Source organism: Budorcas taxicolor, chromosome 12 (genome assembly GCF_023091745.1).
Source record: "Budorcas taxicolor isolate Tak-1 chromosome 12, Takin1.1, whole genome shotgun sequence".
In the NCBI taxonomy this organism is placed as follows: domain Eukaryota; kingdom Metazoa; phylum Chordata; class Mammalia; order Artiodactyla; family Bovidae; genus Budorcas; species Budorcas taxicolor.
This window is the reverse complement of record NC_068921.1, coordinates 25,328,562-25,346,475: the sequence shown is the minus strand read 5'-3', so window position 1 is coordinate 25,346,475 and position 17,914 is coordinate 25,328,562. Positions and strand designations below refer to the sequence as shown.

Here is a 17,914-nt window from a genome sequence, read left to right as displayed (position 1 = left end):
CCTAGAGCAAAATACGGAATACCTAGTATTAGTCAATACCTAAACTGAATATTGAGAATAACATAATGAGACCAAAAAAGAGAGAGAAAACCAAATTCAAGTGTACTCGACAAATTATCTTTTTTTTTTTTCAAAAAAAATGATTTTACAGCAAAATAGCCGAACTATCATATACATGTCTATATATATAGTTCCTTTATCTGCCTTCTTCTCTCTGCTAACACATCTTAAGCTATGCTATTCAGAGCAGAGAAAGAATCCACAGAGGGAAGGATCACACAGAGGCTCTCTCCTCTGTCCCTGAAGCTTTTAACAACTGTGACTAGATGTAAAGCCTGTTCTTCAACGTAACTTTAATCTTATCCTGTTCAAAATGTAGCCTCAATCATGCGCATACATGAGGCCTTTACCACCTTTGGGGGAGCACGGCTAGACTCTGGCCCCTGGAATGAAGCAAGGTCAGCCACCCAGCTGGTCCACTGCTCTTCCAGAATATGTTTAGTTTAGAGTAAGTTTGGCATTTACAGTATCTCAGAGGTGTAAACAGCCAGATCATTACAGACTTTTAGAAGAAAGAAAGGGAAGGGAAGAATAAAGAATTCTAGTCCGAGTTGTGTGAACACAAGCCATGTGGTCTCATGAAAGTCACTTCAGCCTCAGGTTTCTAATCTGCTGAGTAGGAAGGATGAAGCCCTGCTGTCATAAAGCTGTTGTAAATTCCTTAAAATGCTATATAAGTGAGATATTACTATGCACCTTCAATGAGAGGTACTCTATGTTTAGGAGCCTTTTTGAAAAGATGTATTAGTAAAATAGGCATATCTTCAGAAAGAAGATTGTACACACTATGTTTTGGAAGTGAAATCCTATTTGAGGTAATTTGCCTGGTTTGTTTAGTTCATATTCTGAGTAGAAAGCCAACGAAATTCGTAAGATCAAAAGTTCCAAGACCCCAGGAGCAGGGTCTGTCTTCTGTCTTGTCTTTAACAAGTAACCAGTGGCTCTGGCTTTTTCCCAGTCCCATCTTTCTTTTCTCCTAATGTAATATTCTTGCCCCTTTTCATTCTGGGATTACAGTATTGCTCTGAACTTTCTTCTTTGGTCTAGAAAGACCTCTCCTGTAATGATGAGAAGTCCCTAAACATATATCAATCTTATTTGCAATTACTCTTCATTGAGTCTTCTCACAGAAGGGAAACACATTCAATCTCACCTAACCCTATTTAAAAACATCCTAAATGACTCAAAATCGTATGTAATCAGGCAAGGAAGAACCTAACTCTTCACCTCTAGACTCCAGATAGAAGTGGGTCAAACAGAAGAACATCTATGGACCTGCTGGATGAAACAAGAGTAATGGAATCGGTATTGACTTGGACTCAGTGGATACAGAGAGCCTCATGGCTCTTTCACATCAGGACATTTCTTGAAAGAGACACCTTCAGCCCACAGCCATCATGACCCAGAGTGGTCATCTGCTTTAGTATCTGCTATAACAATTCATGAACTCTGAAAAGATATGCCATGCTAATGACATCATTATTAAAACGGAGTGCCTATCAAATTAAGGGAAGCATTATATACCAAATAAATCTCTATGACCAATTAATTCTTATACCCTCACCTATTACTTTTGAAGTTAAAATGACAATTCTTATAATAGTATGCCAAACTGGCCGTAAAAACAAAGGCATATATAGAGATTTTGCCCTTGAAAATATCTCTCACCTTAAAAATTAAAGTAGAATAGTATCATCTTCTAAGGATTTTTATAGAAGCAAGTTTTAATAAAAACTATTCTAAAGATATAGAGTCAAGATTTTACCTAAGTAATTTGACCACTTCCAGCTCCTCAGCAGTTGGTGGAGAAGTCAGCTTCAGGAAAACCATGTCAAATGTGCAGTCATCCACAAGTGCTGCTGCCCTCTTCACATCACTAATGATGATGGTGACTTCTGCTATATTTGAAAATAATTTCTGTACAGTATCAGCCAGGTAATGAACTGTGACATCGCCCACTAATAAGAGGTCTATATTTGCCTGAAAGAGAAGGAAAAAAACCAGACACACAATGTCTAGGCATAGAGAACAAGTCACCATGTACGAGAAAATAAATAAAGGTTACAAACAGCCAATGACTGACTATTCAGCTGGACTGAATGGCCAACTATAAGCATACATCAAGGGCAGAAGCTATTCATCTCATGTCCTTAGAACCTAGGTATTGAACAGATTTGAAAGTCATGCTATTTTTAAAAGTTTTGCTTGCAAATACCATTCTACTCTGGTTGTCCTACAAGTCTCTTTCTCATCCTATTAACAACAGATAAGATTCTTTTGGTCCAGTTATCCAGTTGTCCACCCTGCTGGAAAACCTGTTTATTAATGAGAGAACCATGCTGGTGCCTCTTCCACATGATTTATGTGTGTATGTGTGTGTATATATATGTGTGTGTGTGTGTGTGTGCATGTGCACGCATAGATATATATATACATATGTATATACATGTATATATGTACAAAATGTGCTTTTATTTAACAGAGTGATTACAATGTACAAGTTTCATATTTGAGAAAGAACTCGCCACAAAATTTTTACTTGAAGATGTTGAATGTCCTGGATGAAAGCATTTATTAGGTGCTTAGCTATTTGTTTCTCTCTTAATACTACTTTCTTGCTTGTTTATACAAGTTTATATGCTTATTTTAAATGATTACTATTTAGAGGACATCTAAATTAAAGTTATTAGTAGAAAACAAAATGTTTTTAGATAGAAAATTAATACTTCATCAAAGGTTCCAGAAAGATAGTTTAGCAAATAGCATGGCCTTTGCAGTCATGCTGTTGAGAAAATATGATTTTTTTTTTCATTTAAAACAGTTTAATTGGAATGTATCATTGATTTTGATGAAACACACATGTCAAAGAACAGAGAAAGATTTAAATCCCCCAATTCTAAGAAATACTCAAACCAAATCCTTTCTTTGAATGGAATATACATGCTATTCAAATTCCAAGATTAGGAATAAAAAATGTTCTTTATTTTCATTTGGGGATATTTTCAAGCACATTTAGTTAGAAAAAATAGAATTTCCATCTTCACCTTTCATTTCTGTGCTTTATTCTATACAGACATTAAATACAACCCAGTTAAAATGTCAAAGAACAGCATTAATGAATAAGCTAAACTTCTCTTAATAGTTCAAATGCCATATATATGTATTATATAAGTATGTATGTATGTAGATTTGGGGGGACTTCATCCTGATGCATTGGTCTATTTGCCTATTCCTGGTTAACAGCACACTAATTACTAGCTCTTTATGTTTTATATTTGCTAGAGCATATGGTTGCCTCTTTACTATTTTTCTATTTTGTCCTTAGATATTTTCTCACAATGTTTCTTCCTACAGAATTTTATCATCAGCTTGTCAAGTTCCATAAGGAGTCCTGTTAAATTTTGATTAAGGTTGGCATTTATTTTTAAGATTAATTAGGGACTATCATTATGGTATTACATCTCCCTATTTAGGAAGTATGACTCAGAGAAATCCGGTCTTATGCTGTTCATTTTTCTTGTTGTTATTGCTCAGTGGCTAAGTCATGTCTGACTCTGCAACCCCACGGACTACAGCACGCCAAGATTTCCGGTCCTTCACCATCTCTCAGTTTGCTCAAACTCATGTTCGTTGAGTCGGTGATGCCATCTAACCATCTCATCTTCTAGGACAGTCTTCTCCTGGATTCAGTCTCTTCCTGCATCAGGGTCTTTTCCAATGAGTCGGCTCATCACATCAGATGGTCAAAATATTGGAGCTTCACTTTTCTAGTTATCTTCACATAGATTTTTCAAGTGTCTTCACACATTGATTCCCAGATTCAGAATCAACGTAAGAGAGATATATTTTCTCACTATACTTCCTGATTGATTATACCTGACAGAGAGAAGCACTATCAATTTCTGTATAAGGAATTTGCTTCAAGTATTTTAAGGTACTCTCCATTTAGTTCCAATATTTTTTAGCTGATTCTTCGATTTCCTTGATAGGTTATCATATAGTTTTTAAAAATGACATCTTTATCCCTGTCTCCAGAATTTATGTCTTTTACTTATTGATCTTAAAGCATGGCTAGGACATTCAAAGGGCTTTCCAGGTGGCTTTCCAGGCAGCAGTGGTAAAAGATGTGGGTTTGATCCCTGGATTCGGAAGATCCCCTGGAGGGCATGGCAACCCACTCCAGTATTCTTGCCTGGAGAATCCCATGGACAGAAGAGCCAAGAGGGCTCCAGTCCATAGGATTGCAAAGAGTTGGACACAACTGAAGCGACTTAACACTCACACACAGGACATTCAAAACAACAGTAAATAGCAGTAGTGAACTGAGCATGCTTGTCTTGTTCCTGACTTTCTATAATGGGAATATTTCAAATGTTTTTACCACTACTGAAGGTCAATACCCTCTGCCAAGTTAAATAGTTCTCTATTTGGAGGCTAAGAATTTTAAATCGGAAATGGGTGTTAAAATTTATCAACAGCTTTTTCAGTATCAACATGATTGTATTTTTTTCTCCTGTCATCCATTAGTGAATTACATTAATAGATTTCCTAATGTCAAGTCATCATTGAATTACTGGGATAAACCTATGCTTAATGCAAACAGATTCCTTTATTTTATTTTAGATTTTTGCATCTATGTTCATAAGTAAAAGTGGATATAATTTTGTTTTATGGTACTGACTTATCTGGCTTGGGAATCAAGGTTATGCCAGCCTTGAAGAAATCGAAAGCTTCAAAACTGTTCCATGGTCTTGAATATTTTATAAAAGAAGAAATTATCACTTTAAAGTTTGGGTAAAACTTGTCTGTGAAATCTCGACTTGAAGTCACTTCATAAAGTTAAGTTTTAGACTGCCTTTCCTGTTCCTTACTGCTTACTAGTAAAATAAGTGTTATTTTAAACACCTGTATAACAAAGTTATTGTCAGGTGGTTAGTGGTTTGTTTTTTTTTTAATTTTGGGGGCTATGGACTCATTTCTTGTTTCAATGCATTGTCATCAGTGGATGTACCCAACATGACTTCTTTTTAGAACTGGTTGGTATTTTCTCTGTGACTTAATATACGATGCTTAATGTTACATGGATAGCAGCAGCAGCAGCAATGTTACATGGATACTTGAAAAAAACTGCATACTTCCGTTGGACATATAGTCTTTACATAGCTTTCAGATTAAACTTGTTCATTGCTGTCTCATTTACTTTAGGTCTATTTGATTTTTCAGTTTATGAAGCAGATGTATAAATTGTCCCTCTCTAAATATGGTTTGTCAATTCATCGATTTCTCTAACTATAGACTCTGTATAACTATGGACTCTGTGTATAACTATGGATTAGGTACATAAAAGTTCCTAATAATGTCATATATTCATACAAATACATAACTGTAATACTTCATATATACTATATAGTGATCTATGTTTATTCAGTATGTATTAACATATAACTATCATATATTGCTAATTATATTGAGAATAAACTATATATAAAATATATCTATTTTTTTAATGCTTTTCATCTGAAATTTTATTTTTTTCTGATATTCAGCAGTTAGTTTTTTGCACCCCTTATTTTGAGGCTTTCCTTATCATTTTGATTTTGTATGAATTTTGCAAGTAACATATATTTGAATTTTTGTTTTTTCCATCAGATTTGTTTTTTATATATAATTACTAAGTTTTTAATAAGTAATTACATTAATGGCACTAGTTAATGAACATTAATTAAGGTAATCAATATAATGTAATTAATTAACTGACTAATTAACTGCAAAACATTTATAACTTAACATGAAATGGTCTTATTCATTTGTTATCTCAGGTTTTCCATTCACTATAATTTTGTTTCTCTTTCCCCAAGCTTTCTGTTAGGCTGAGCAAATTTTCCTTTTCCCTCCTGTTGCTCCTACAATGTTAAGAGTTAAAACTTCTTATTTATGTTCTTTGGTGGCATTAGGGCTCACAATTCAATGCTAGTTTTCTAATCAAAATACTCTAACAAGTTAGAATCTCTTTATCTCTGAACTCTGAAGATACTGGGTCATTGCCTTCTTGCATCCAGAGTTGCTAATGAAAAGAAAAGGCTGCCTTGTTTTCCTTTTAGTGCTTTCCTCTCATGCTGTGGACTCTGATTGTTTTCTAGGATGTGTCTGGGTATGGGCCTTACTCAGCTCCCTTGGCACTCAATGGATCTTCAGCTCTAGAAAGTTCCTTCTATTATTTCTTTGGTCATTTCCTCCTGTTGTCTCTGTCCTTAGGAACAGTCTGTTAGATGCTGGGCATCCTAAATTGATCTTTCATGTCTCAGCTTCTGAGAGACTTAAGTTTATTGTTCATATTAGTAGCTCAAGCTTTAATCCTATTCTAAAGATTTTTACCAGATTTAATGTGAATTGCTCATTTCTAATATTTTTTTCCTTTGATAATTGATCATAGTTTGAAATTTTTAGGATATGATATCCCCTCTAAAGATACAAATTATAAATTTTAAAAGTTTTTCCTACCACCTTTATCACCTATACCTGGAACAGCTGTCTGCCATTCTTGGTTACCCAAACATAAATATGAATCAAGGACTCAGTTGAAACAGTGTGAGCAGTTTTCTCTGAAGGTGGGGTGGTCTGCTTCCCCAGTTACTATTTCTTTTAAAGGAACCACCGACTGTGGGCTTGATGTGAGTGGGAGGGATGGTGGAAGAAAGGCTGGACAGCAACGAGACTGGGACTGGCTATTTGTCTAAATAAAGGCGGGCTTTACTCTAAAAACCAAGCACTTTGGTTTTTTTTTCCCCTCCGGGGTAGAGAGAGCTGGCTTTCCTTCCATTCTTGTCAGCTGTAGACATCTGGAAACTACCAATACCAGGAGCCCATGACTCAGATAGAGTTCATTTTCTTTAGAAAAAGCAGTGCCTGGGTTTGGCTCTTGGCTTGTAAGCCCCATGTTCTGGCTGTAGTAGGAATGAAGGGGGAGTCCCGAGTAAAGAACTCCAGGGTCCCAGTTGGCCCAGGGATCTGCAGACGGCTAATTCTTTACCAGGGAAGTGCCCTTGGGCCCATTTCATGTTCCTTTCTGCAAACATTCGGCCTGGACTGTCACTAGAATTGTTTTACCTGGGCTTTATTTCTCTTCTCCATGTCTTTTAAGCTGTGGGGTTTTTTTCTACTTTTGTTTTAGTAGTAATTTGATTCCATCTGCTTTCTAAATTTCAAGCTTTCCTGCAGATTTTTTTTTTTTTTTAATGTTCAGATCCTCTTCAAATCAAGATCCCATTAAGGACAAAGCACTGCATTTGGTTGTTATTAATATATGTCTGAGCCACAGTCAGCTCCCAGTCTTATTTTTGCTGATTATATAGAGCTTCTCCATCTTTGGGTGCAAAGAATATAATCAATCTGATTTTGGTATTGACCATCTGGTGATGTCCATGTGTAGAGTCTTCTCTTGTGTTGTTGGAAGAGGGTGTTTGCTATGACCAGTGAGTTCTCTTGGCAAAACTCTATTAGCCTTTTCCCTGCTTCATTCTGTACTCTAAGGCCAAATTTGCCCGTTACTCCAGGTATTTCTTGACTTCCTACTTTTGCATTCCAGTACCCCACAATGAAAAGGACATCTTTTTTGGGTGTTAGTTCTAGAAGGTCTTGTAGGTCTTCATAGAACCGTCCAACTTCAGCTTATTCAGCATTATTACTGTGATATTGAATGGTTTGCCTTGGAAATGAACAGAGGTCATTCTGTCATTTTTGAGATTGTATCCAAGTACTGCATTTTGGACTCTCTTGTTGACTATGAGGGCTACTCCATTTCTTCTAAGGGATTCTTGCCCACAGTAGTAGATATAATGCTCATCTGAGTTGAATCTATTCCAGTCCATTTTAGTTTGCTGATTCCAAAATGTCAACATTCACTCTTGCCATCTCCTGTTTGACCACTTTCAATTAGCCTTGATTCATGTATCTTACCTGTCCTGGTGGCTCAGATGGTAAAGCGTCCGCCTACAACGTGGGAGACCCGGGTTCGATCCCTGGGTAGGGAAGATCCCTGGAGAAGGAAATGGCAACCTACTCCAGTATTCTTGCCTGGAAAATCCCATAGACAGAGGAGCCTGATAGGCTATAGTCCATGGGGCCGCAAAGAGTCAGACACGACTGAGTGACTTCACTTCACTTCACTTCATGTACCTTACATTCCAGGTTCCTATGCAATACTGTTCTTCACAGCATTGGACTTTACTTCTATCACCAGTCACATCCATAACTGGGTGTTGTTTTTGCTTTGGTTCCATCTCTTCATTCTTTCTGGAGTTTTCCACTGATCTCCAATAGCATATTGGGCACCTACTGACCTGAGGACTTCATTTTTCAGTGTCATTATCTTTTTGCCTTTTCATATTGCTCATGGGGTTCTCAAGGCAAGAATACTGAAGTGGTTTGCCATTCCCTTCTCCAGTGGACCACGTTTTGTCAGAACTCTCCACCATGACCCATCCATCTTGGGTGGCCCTACACTGCATGGCTCATAGTTTCACTGAGTTAGACAAGGCTGTGGTCCATGTGATCAGATTGGTTAGTTTTCTGTGATTGTGGTTTTCAGTGTGTCTGCCCTCTGATGGAGAAGGATAAGAGGCTTATGGAAGCTTCTTGATGGGAAAGACTGACTGAGGGGGAAACTGGGTCTTGTTCTGATGGGTGGGGCCACCCACAGTAAATCTTTAATCCAATTTTCAGCTGAAGGGTGGGTCTGTGTTCCCTCCCAGTTATTTGAAGTGAAGAAGTGAAATCACTCAGTCTTGTCTCTTTGAGACCTCATGGACTGTAGCCCACCAAGCTCCATGGGATTTTCCAGGCAAGGATACTAGAGTCCAGTTGCCATTTCCTTCTCCAGGGGATCTTCCCAACCCAGGGATCGAAACTGGGTCTCCTGTGTTATCTGACCTGAGGCCAAACTATGGTGGAGGTAATGAAGATAATGGCGACCTCTTTCACAAGGTCCCATGCAGGCAGTGCTATATACTCAGTGCCCCCAACCCTGCAGCAGGCCAGCACCCTCCCACGCTTCCACCAGAGACTCCTGGACACTCACGGGCAAGCTTGGGTCAAAATTCTCCAAGCCAGGCCTTAACAGCACATGAACTGTGAACTTCCAGATGTTCAAGCTGGATTTAGAAAAGCCAGAGGAACCAGAGATCAAATTGCCAACATCCGTTAGATCGTCAAAAAAGTAAGAGAATACCAAAAAAAAGTATACCTCCGCTTTATTGACTACGCCAAAACCTTTGTGTAGATCACAACAAAATGTGGAAAACTCTTCAAGAGATGGGAATACCAGACCACCTGACCTGCCTCCTGAGAAATCTGCATGCAGGTCAAGAAGCAACAGTTAGAACTGGACATGGAACAACAGACTGGTTCCAAATCAGGAAAGGAGTACGTCAAGGATGCATATTGTCACTCTGCTTATTTAAGGTATATGCAGGGTACATCATGAGAAATGCCAGGCTGCATGAAGCACAAACTGGATCAAGATTGCCGGGAGAAATATCAATAACCTCAGATACGCAGGTGACATCACATTTATGGCAGAAAACAAAGAACTAAAGAGCGTCTTGACGAAAGTGAAAGAAAGTGAAAAAGTTGACTAAAACTCAACATTCAGAAAACTAAGATCATGGCATCCAGCCCCATCACTCCATGGCAAATAGATGGGGAAACAATGGAAACAGTGACAGACTTTTTTTGGGGGGGGGTTCCGAAATCACTGCATATGGTGATTGCAGCCATGAAATTAAAAGATGCTTGCTCCTTGGAAGAAAAGTTATGACCAATCTAGACAGCTTATTAAAAAGCAGAGACATTACTTTGCTGACAAAGGTCCATCTCGTCAAAGCTATGGTTTTTCCTGTAGTCATGTATGGATGTGAGAGTTGAACTATAAAGAAAGCAGAGTGCTGAAGAATTGATGCTTTTAAACTGTGGTGTTGGAGAAGACTCTTGAGAGTCCCTTGGACTTCAAGGAGATTGAACCAGTCAATCCTAAAGGAAATCAGTCCTGAATATTCATTGGAAGGACTGATGCTGAAGGTAAAGCTCCAATCCTTTGGCCACCTGATACGAAGAACTGACTCCTTGGAAAAGACCCTGATGCTGGGAAAGACTGCAGGCTGGAAGAGAATGGGACAACAGAGGACGAGACGGTTGGATGGCATCACCGACTTGACGGACATGAGTTTGAGCAAGCTCTGGGAGTTGGTGATGGACAGGGAAGACTGCTATGCTGCAGTTCATGGGGTCACAGAGTCAGACACAACTGAGCGACTGAACTGAAATGAACTGAATATATGTCTCCACGGACTTCTAATTTAGAATACCACCTCTGCTTTTTTTTGTCTTTTCAATATTTACTTGCTAAAGGTATCAGCACACTGTTAAGCAACTCTTGCCAGGTAGACTGGGGAGGCCGGAATGTCGATAGGTGTGCTTAATTGATCATCATGAGCCAATCCCACTCTCCTGCCCCACTCTATTTTAAACAGAGTAACAATTCAATATTATTATTTGATATTAGGCATTTCATAGCCTAATATCAACTCATGTCACCAGCTTCATGTCCTCCTACATTCTAAGAAGACAGCATTAACACTCTTAAGTGAATTCTGAAATCTAGAATTTCTACAGTAGAGAGTATCAGGACCCTTTTAGAGTGTTTCCTTTTAATTTTGTCAACATTCTTCATTTCCATTAATACTTGGAGGAAGTGGGACTCTAAGCCACCATGATGCTTTTGAGTGAAGAGTTATTTGTGAATCTCCACTGGGACACAGGGTTTCTTTTATACCATTACAATCCCTTGTGAACCAAATGCCAAGCAGTGAAACAATCATTAACAAGGGGTCCTAAAATGAGTAACTAGATTTTCATTTTTCAATTAACCAGGTTAACTGAAGCAACCTATGAATGTCCAAAAGTAACGTGCCTGCTACATATGGGGTGACCATTTAATTTACCTTCCAAACTGACACTCATGAGAACAAAGGGGGTGCTATTAATTACACTAAAAAACACATATCAACTAGGATGTCCTGGGCTATGAACCACCTGCAGACCTTTCTAGTAGTAAAGTTTCTTTTCTCCTTTAAGACCTCCTGCCACTTTTATTGTATTTGCTTAAATATAGTTGATGTCCAAGTACTCTCACCATTGGTATTTCCTGAGTCCCTACGGAATTCAAGGTGAACAGACAGACCAGCTCTCTTACATCCTAGGAATCTTTTTTTTCTCTTTTCGCTATTAAGAAAGAATGGCTTTTAATCCTTGCAACACAGGGCAAATAGTGGAAGATCAGTTCTACTAAAGCTGTTACTGATCCTTTAAAAAAAAAATTAGAGTATAACTGCTTAACAATGTTGTGTTAGTTTCTACTGTACAACAATGTGAGTCAGCTGTCTGCACACATATATCCCCTGCCTCTCGGTCCTCCCTCCCACCCCCCACCCCACCCCACTGGAGCACTGAGCTCAGCGCCCTGTGCTGTACAGCAGCTTCCCACTAGCTAGCTATTTCACACATGATAGTGTAAACAAGTCAATGCTACTCTCTCAATTCATCCCATGTTCTACTTCCCTCAGTGTGTCCACAAATGGGTTCTCTGCGACTGCATCTCTATTCCAGCCCTGCAAATAGGTTCATCAGTACCATTTTCCTAGATTTCATATATATGTGTTAATATACAACATTTTTTTTTAATATCTTGATAGTTTGCAGCAAAGGCTTTCATAGTAGGTATAACAGCATCCATTGCCTTGTTCAGTCACTAACTAGCATCTCTGAGTAATATACCTATGCAGTCCTCATCTGGCCGGGAGGGTAATAATACTTAAATCACAGGATTGTTGTTAAGGAGAAATGTTTGTACAATGCCCTGCAGGTGGTAGTACTGCCCTATGATCCCAAGTAACACCAAATTTGAGCACATGGAACTCATCAAATCAAGGAGATGGGAAGGGGAGAGTAGAATTAGAAGGAAAATGTGTCTACATCAGGCAGTGAAAATAGCCCTAAACCAAACTGCTGTCTTCATTACTTAAGCCACAGGTAATGCAAGTTAAGTTTTGAACAATGTGTATCAGTTACTAACGTGAACCCTTTCTTGGCTAGCTCTAATGCTTCTCACCGCAATATTCTGCTCAAAGGCTCAGTTCTAAGTTATCTAGAATTCCTCAGCTAGTCTTGTGGAGAAAAGTCAAGAGCGAGGTTTGATGGGCAGAACCCAGGTACTGGGGCAAAACTGAGGAGAGGTAGAAAGAGATTCTGAAAGAGATGAGGAAGCAAAGTACCCCTCATGGGCCCTTCTGTAACTTGTAACAGGACACAGAGGGGCAGGAAATAAACCCGTACTGAGAAGAACCGATTCGCTCTCCTGCCAAAAGCTTCCGTCTCTGCCCTACAAAATCAGCACGTTCCTAAATCAGATCAGAATACTGCCCCACTGTCCCCAAGTAACTCATATTAACTGAAGAGCTTCTAATCAACTTAAATTTGAATATTTATACAGTTAAAAATATCTTGTTGATGGTGTAATATGAGCACAGGTGATGAGAAGAATCCACTGATAAGAATAAAAGGAAAATGAAGAAAACGTTCTCATATATTCAGCTCTGGAAAACTGCCTTTAGTATCTCTAAGATTTTCACCTGTGAGCATTACAACCTGAACTGATGCTGGGCTTCATTTGGTGGAATTTTTTTTTTTCCTATCTGAATTGTTTACTGCACTCCTTTAACAAAAGCAATACATATTCATTGTGGGAGGTTGGAAAATTCAAAGAGAAAATAAAAAGCATTTAATTCCAGCACTCAGGGATAAACACCTTGGTGTAGCTCCCTTAAGTGTGGGCAGTTTTTTACAATGCCACACCATCATCACCCACGCTCTTCATCCACTCTGATTACTGAGATCAGGGTAACAGGCAGGGCACGCCAGTCTCTGCCATTTTTAAAACACTGGATTTCCATTTGCAATCTGTGGCAGGCTAAACCCTTAATTAGTAACAGCAGGTGCTTAAGTGCTTAAAGCAAACGGCTCCTGCATTTTAGTGAGCTGTTATTTATGTCACTCTTATCACTGGAAGCAGCGCTGACAATCAGCAGGAACTGGGCGGGCTCATGCCCTGACTAGGGCGCTTGCTGGCCACCAGTTTCCCCAGAAGTCAGGGCTTTAAGCAGCTCTAGCTGGAGAAATCGGAGAAGGCAATGGCAACCCACTCCAGTACTCTTGCCTGGAAAATCCCATGGACGGAGTAGCCTGGTAGGCTGCAATCCATGGGGTCGCTAAGAGTCGGGCACGACTGAGCGACTTTACTTTCACTTTTCACTTTCATGCATTGAAGGAAATGGCAACCCACTCCAGTGTTCTTGCCAGGAGAATCCCAGGGACAGATAAGTGGGCTGCCATCTATGGGGTCGCACAGAGTCGGACACGACTGAAGCGACTTAGCAGCAACAGCAGCTGGAGAAATGAGCAAGCTGCTCAAAGGGTGCAGTTGCGGCTTCGGGGTCTCTTAAGGGTGGAAAGCCACAATTATCTATGTACTAACTACTTGGGCATCAGATATTTTATTCAGAATTCCATTGTGTGCAGCTCTGCCGAATCACACACCCCCAAAATACTGTTTTTCCTGAGTTTAAATCTCTCTTTAGTTGCTAAGTCGTATCCGACTCTTTGCAACCCCATGGACTGTAGCCTGCCAGACAAGAATACTGGAATGTGTTGCCACTTCCTTCTTCAGAGGATCTTCCCGACCCAAGAATCGAACGCCGGTCTTCTGCATCGTAGGCAGATTCTTTACCGACTAGACTACGAGGGAAGCCCGATAGATGCTTCCATTTTGAAAAAGTTACAGAAACCTCTTAAACACGGTCCACTTCCAAGTGGTAGTAATTCGGTTCAAAAGCTTGTTCTCAAGGAGTGAAGAGACTGGAGTATGCATAACACTCTCAGGGGTACAAAACTCGACACCGCCCAGGTTTCCCTCTCACATTTATCAAGACGTGAAATAGAAGAGAGTCAACGCCAGATAGCCTTGCTTCCTAGGGTGGGGTGGGGTTTAGCTTATGCTTCCTTCCTGGTGCTAATCGCCTTTCATTACTATCGAAAATGAGTCACAAAAATGATTCTGCATTTCTGCCGAGGATATGGTAAATAAGGTGCGCCCCCGGCCCCACCGAGGCCAGGGTAGGGGCAGATTTGTGAATAGGGTGGGAGGATGGTGGGAGGACGTTGGAAAGAGGGCAGCCGTCTTTTCCCACCAATGGCAACGGTCTCGACAGGCGTCAGCCGGTTTGGGGGTCGGGGGCGTGCAAGGACACTCCGGCCACCCAGCCAGTGAGCAAAGTGAAAGAAAAAAGAAGGCACCCGAGTTGTGCAGACTAGAGACCTGAAGATAAACTTTCCCGTAATCAAGATGGTGACTAAAAGTCTCCATATCCAAACTGAAACGTGTGGAATCAACATAAAAACTGCCTTTCCCGTTTTATCTGGTCACTAGCCCAAGACGTCTCGCCTTTGGGTCGCCCCACCGGCGGTCCGGGGCCCCGAAAATGAGTGTGATGGGCGAGCGTCGAGAGCTCGAGGGGGTGACTCTGTGACGACAACACGGCCTGGTCCCCTTCCCTCCTCGGGCCTCCGCTCCTGAGGTGACCGAGCGCGTCCTCGACCTCGAGGTGGGCAGGAGCCGGCCGGGTTGCCAGGGAGGCGTCCTGGACTGGCTCGCGCCGCGCAAAGGCCCCCGGGCCGTCCCCGCGACGAGCTCGCCTGCACCCAGCGGGGCTGTACCGCCCGACGGGCCCCACGCCTGCTGACGCGCCGTTATAAACGCAGCTGCCTCCCCTTCCTCCTAAGCCTCTTACCTGCCCTGGGGTTTGGCCGAACTCCGGGCCGGTAATTGAGGCCGCCATGGCCCGTTGCGCACGTGCGAGTCCTGGAGCAGCCTCACCGCGGGAGGAGCTTGGCAGCCAGCCTGCCTCGTTAGCCGCCTGCCCCGCGCCAATGGCTCTGGGCCCCCAGCGGCGGGGCGCCCGCCCCCGGCCCGCCCTTAAAGTGGCCCCGCCGCCCGTCCTGGCTCCAAGTCTCGGCAGGACCAGGTCGGAGTGGGAGGGGTACTTCCGGGAAACCGGGGGGGGGATGGCGATGGGCCGCCCCAAGGTGCCCTGCGGGCCCTCAGGAGACCCTGTCACTAAGGCAGCCCACCAAAAGTTCCATTCCTTTCCCCCGGAACCTCACACAGCTCAGGCCTGGGGCAAGGACATGTCTAAAAAGTCTTCAGTGTCTTATGGAAATGCTTTCAAGTTTAAATATCAGGAATTAGCAACTGGATTTTTCTTTTTCCAAGACCAAGGGATGGTGGATCCCTATAGTATTCCAAGGATAGGGATGGTGAAGACTGACTATGGTGCTTTCTTTCCAACCTGCTAAGAAACGTCCTGTGAGTCAACAACAAATATCATCCTCGTTTCTCAAGCAAGAAATCTCCAGGTGGTGGCTGCTATGAAACCTGCTTTGTTCAGCCTTGCTAGATATTTTATTGAGATCCACTGAGTGCCCCGACCCCTGAGGGATCCTTCCTCTTGTCTTTATCACTGTTATTGGTTTCTTTCATTGCTAAAAAGTTGGGGGTGGGGGGAATGTCACTTTGTATTTGGCTAGACCCTTGATCTTACTTGAACACATAATACACACGTGCTCGACTTGACCCACCACCTCCCATCTCTGGGCAAGCCTATTGTTTCCTGAGCAGATGTTGGAGGGGTTCTGATTTAGATCATGACAGCGAGCAAAAATATAACAGTGGTTGCCCATGATTTTCGTGCAAAGAAAATGCAGACAAATTTCTGATGGGATCATTCTGCATTATTTTTGGAAGATAGTTTCAATAGATACTAAGAAAGCTGTAAATGGACCATAAAGAAAGCTGAGGACCAAAGAATTGATGCCTTTGAACTGTGGTGTTGGAGGAAACTCTTGAGAGTCCCTTGGACTGCAAGGAGATCCAACCAGTCAGTCCTAAAGGAAATCAGTCCTGAATATTCATTGAAAGGACCGATCCTGACACTGAAACTCCAATACTTTGGGCACCTGATGAGAAGTACTGACTCATTGGAAAAGACCTTGATGCTGGGAAAGATTGAAGGTAGGAGGAGAGGGGGACAACAGAGGATGAGATGGTTGGATGACCTCACTGTCTCAATGGACAAGAGTTTGAGCAAGGTCCAGGAGTTGGTGATGGACAGGGAAGCCTGGTATGCTATAGTCCATGGGGTTTCAAAGAGTTGGACAACACTGAGTGACTGAACTGAACTGAATTTTGGCTCTATTGTTTTTCCAATTAATCAGGAACTAAGAGTGTTCAGCTAAACATTTGTGAAGCAGTTAGCTTGCCCAATAATAACACAGGTGAATTCATCCCCAGGCATTGAGGTAGGGGTGAATTGAGACACCATTAAGCACCTTCCCCAGTCTGGTAATCAAGTTTATCATTGACCTAAAGGTCTAGATTAGCAAGTCTGATGCTAATAGTGATGAAACTATTGTGGAAACTGACACAGTCATTGCTTTTTTAAAAAATTTGAGTGGATGATGACAAGAGGAAGTAATCATTTCCTGTGTTGGAGGAAGCAAAAAGGTGATAAAACTCTTCAGTACCAAGAATACAAGAATCCAGGTTCCATAAGAATGAATTTAGATATTTGAGAAGTTTCCAATAGCCTAAAAGAAAGAAGCTTACTCTGTAAATGACCAGGCATCTATGGAAACGAAATGACACTCCCTGGGGGCAATTTTTGTCTCTCAAGAAACAGTTGTCAACATCTAGAGATATTTTTTTTTTCATTGTCACAACTAGCATCTAATGAGCAGACATCAGGAATACTGCTAAACGTCATACAGTGCACAGAACAGCCTCCCAGAACAGAGAATTAATTATCTGGCCCCAAATGTCATTAGCATTGAGGTTGAGAGGCTCTACTATAAACCTTCTGAATTATAACACAGAATTTTAAACCATTTAACTTCTTTTTCACCATTAACATTCTTGAATCATACTCATTTTTACTACTAGAGATAAATGGACAGACGAACTCTTCCTATGGTCCCCTAGAGTAACAATATGCTAGTCATATTCTTGATGGAAAGCTGAATACCAAGAATTATAAAATATACAAAAAATAATAGAATAATTCTATATAGAGAAATATATTTTAAAACATACTCAAAATTAACAATTCAAATTCCCCTTAGAAAATAGTTTTCCAATCATTTAAAATTATTAGCATTCATATGCTATATGCATTACATTATTTCCACCCAAACTAAATTATAATTATGTATTTCTCACAATATTCAAATTATAAATAGGTTTGTAGGTAGTACAGTACACATGGTCTCCTCAAATGAACTCGTGAAGAATCTATTCTTAAAATATTTGGAAATTTTCCATCCAGATATTTTCTAGAAACTGTTCTATACTTGGCTTGTTCTCAGAATCAGAGAAATCTAGAATTTGATAGGAACCTAGGGATTACCTGATTGTCCTTTCTGTTTAAAGATGCTGAGGCCCAAAGAATGCTCTCCTAAATAGCTAGGATTGTAACCACAGAGATTGAAAGCCAGAGACTTAACTGATTTCAATCATTTTTACTAATATTTTTTTATACTTAAGTTCAATTGCTTAGTCGTGTCCGACTCTTTGCAACCCCATGAATCGCAGCACGCCAGGCCTCCCTGTCCATCACCAACTCCAGGAGTTCACTCAGACTCACGTCCATCAAGTCAGCAATGTCATCCAGCCATCTCATCCTCGGTCGTCCCC

At 40.9% G+C, this 17,914-nt stretch overlaps 1 protein-coding gene across 1 annotated transcript in view; it reads right to left on the bottom strand.

The window, feature by feature from the left end:
- Positions 1–15,005, bottom strand: part of SOHLH2 (spermatogenesis and oogenesis specific basic helix-loop-helix 2) — a 38,590-nt gene extending 23,585 nt beyond the window's left edge. Inside the window, exons 1-2 of the mRNA XM_052650367.1 lie at positions 14,628–15,005; positions 1,826–2,040 (exon numbers count right to left, since the gene is read on the bottom strand). Of these exons, the coding sequence (XP_052506327.1) occupies positions 1,826–2,040; positions 14,628–15,005 (593 nt within the window). The remainder of the gene's footprint in view (positions 1–1,825; positions 2,041–14,627) is intronic.
- Positions 15,006–17,914: the final 2,909 nt, after the last annotated feature.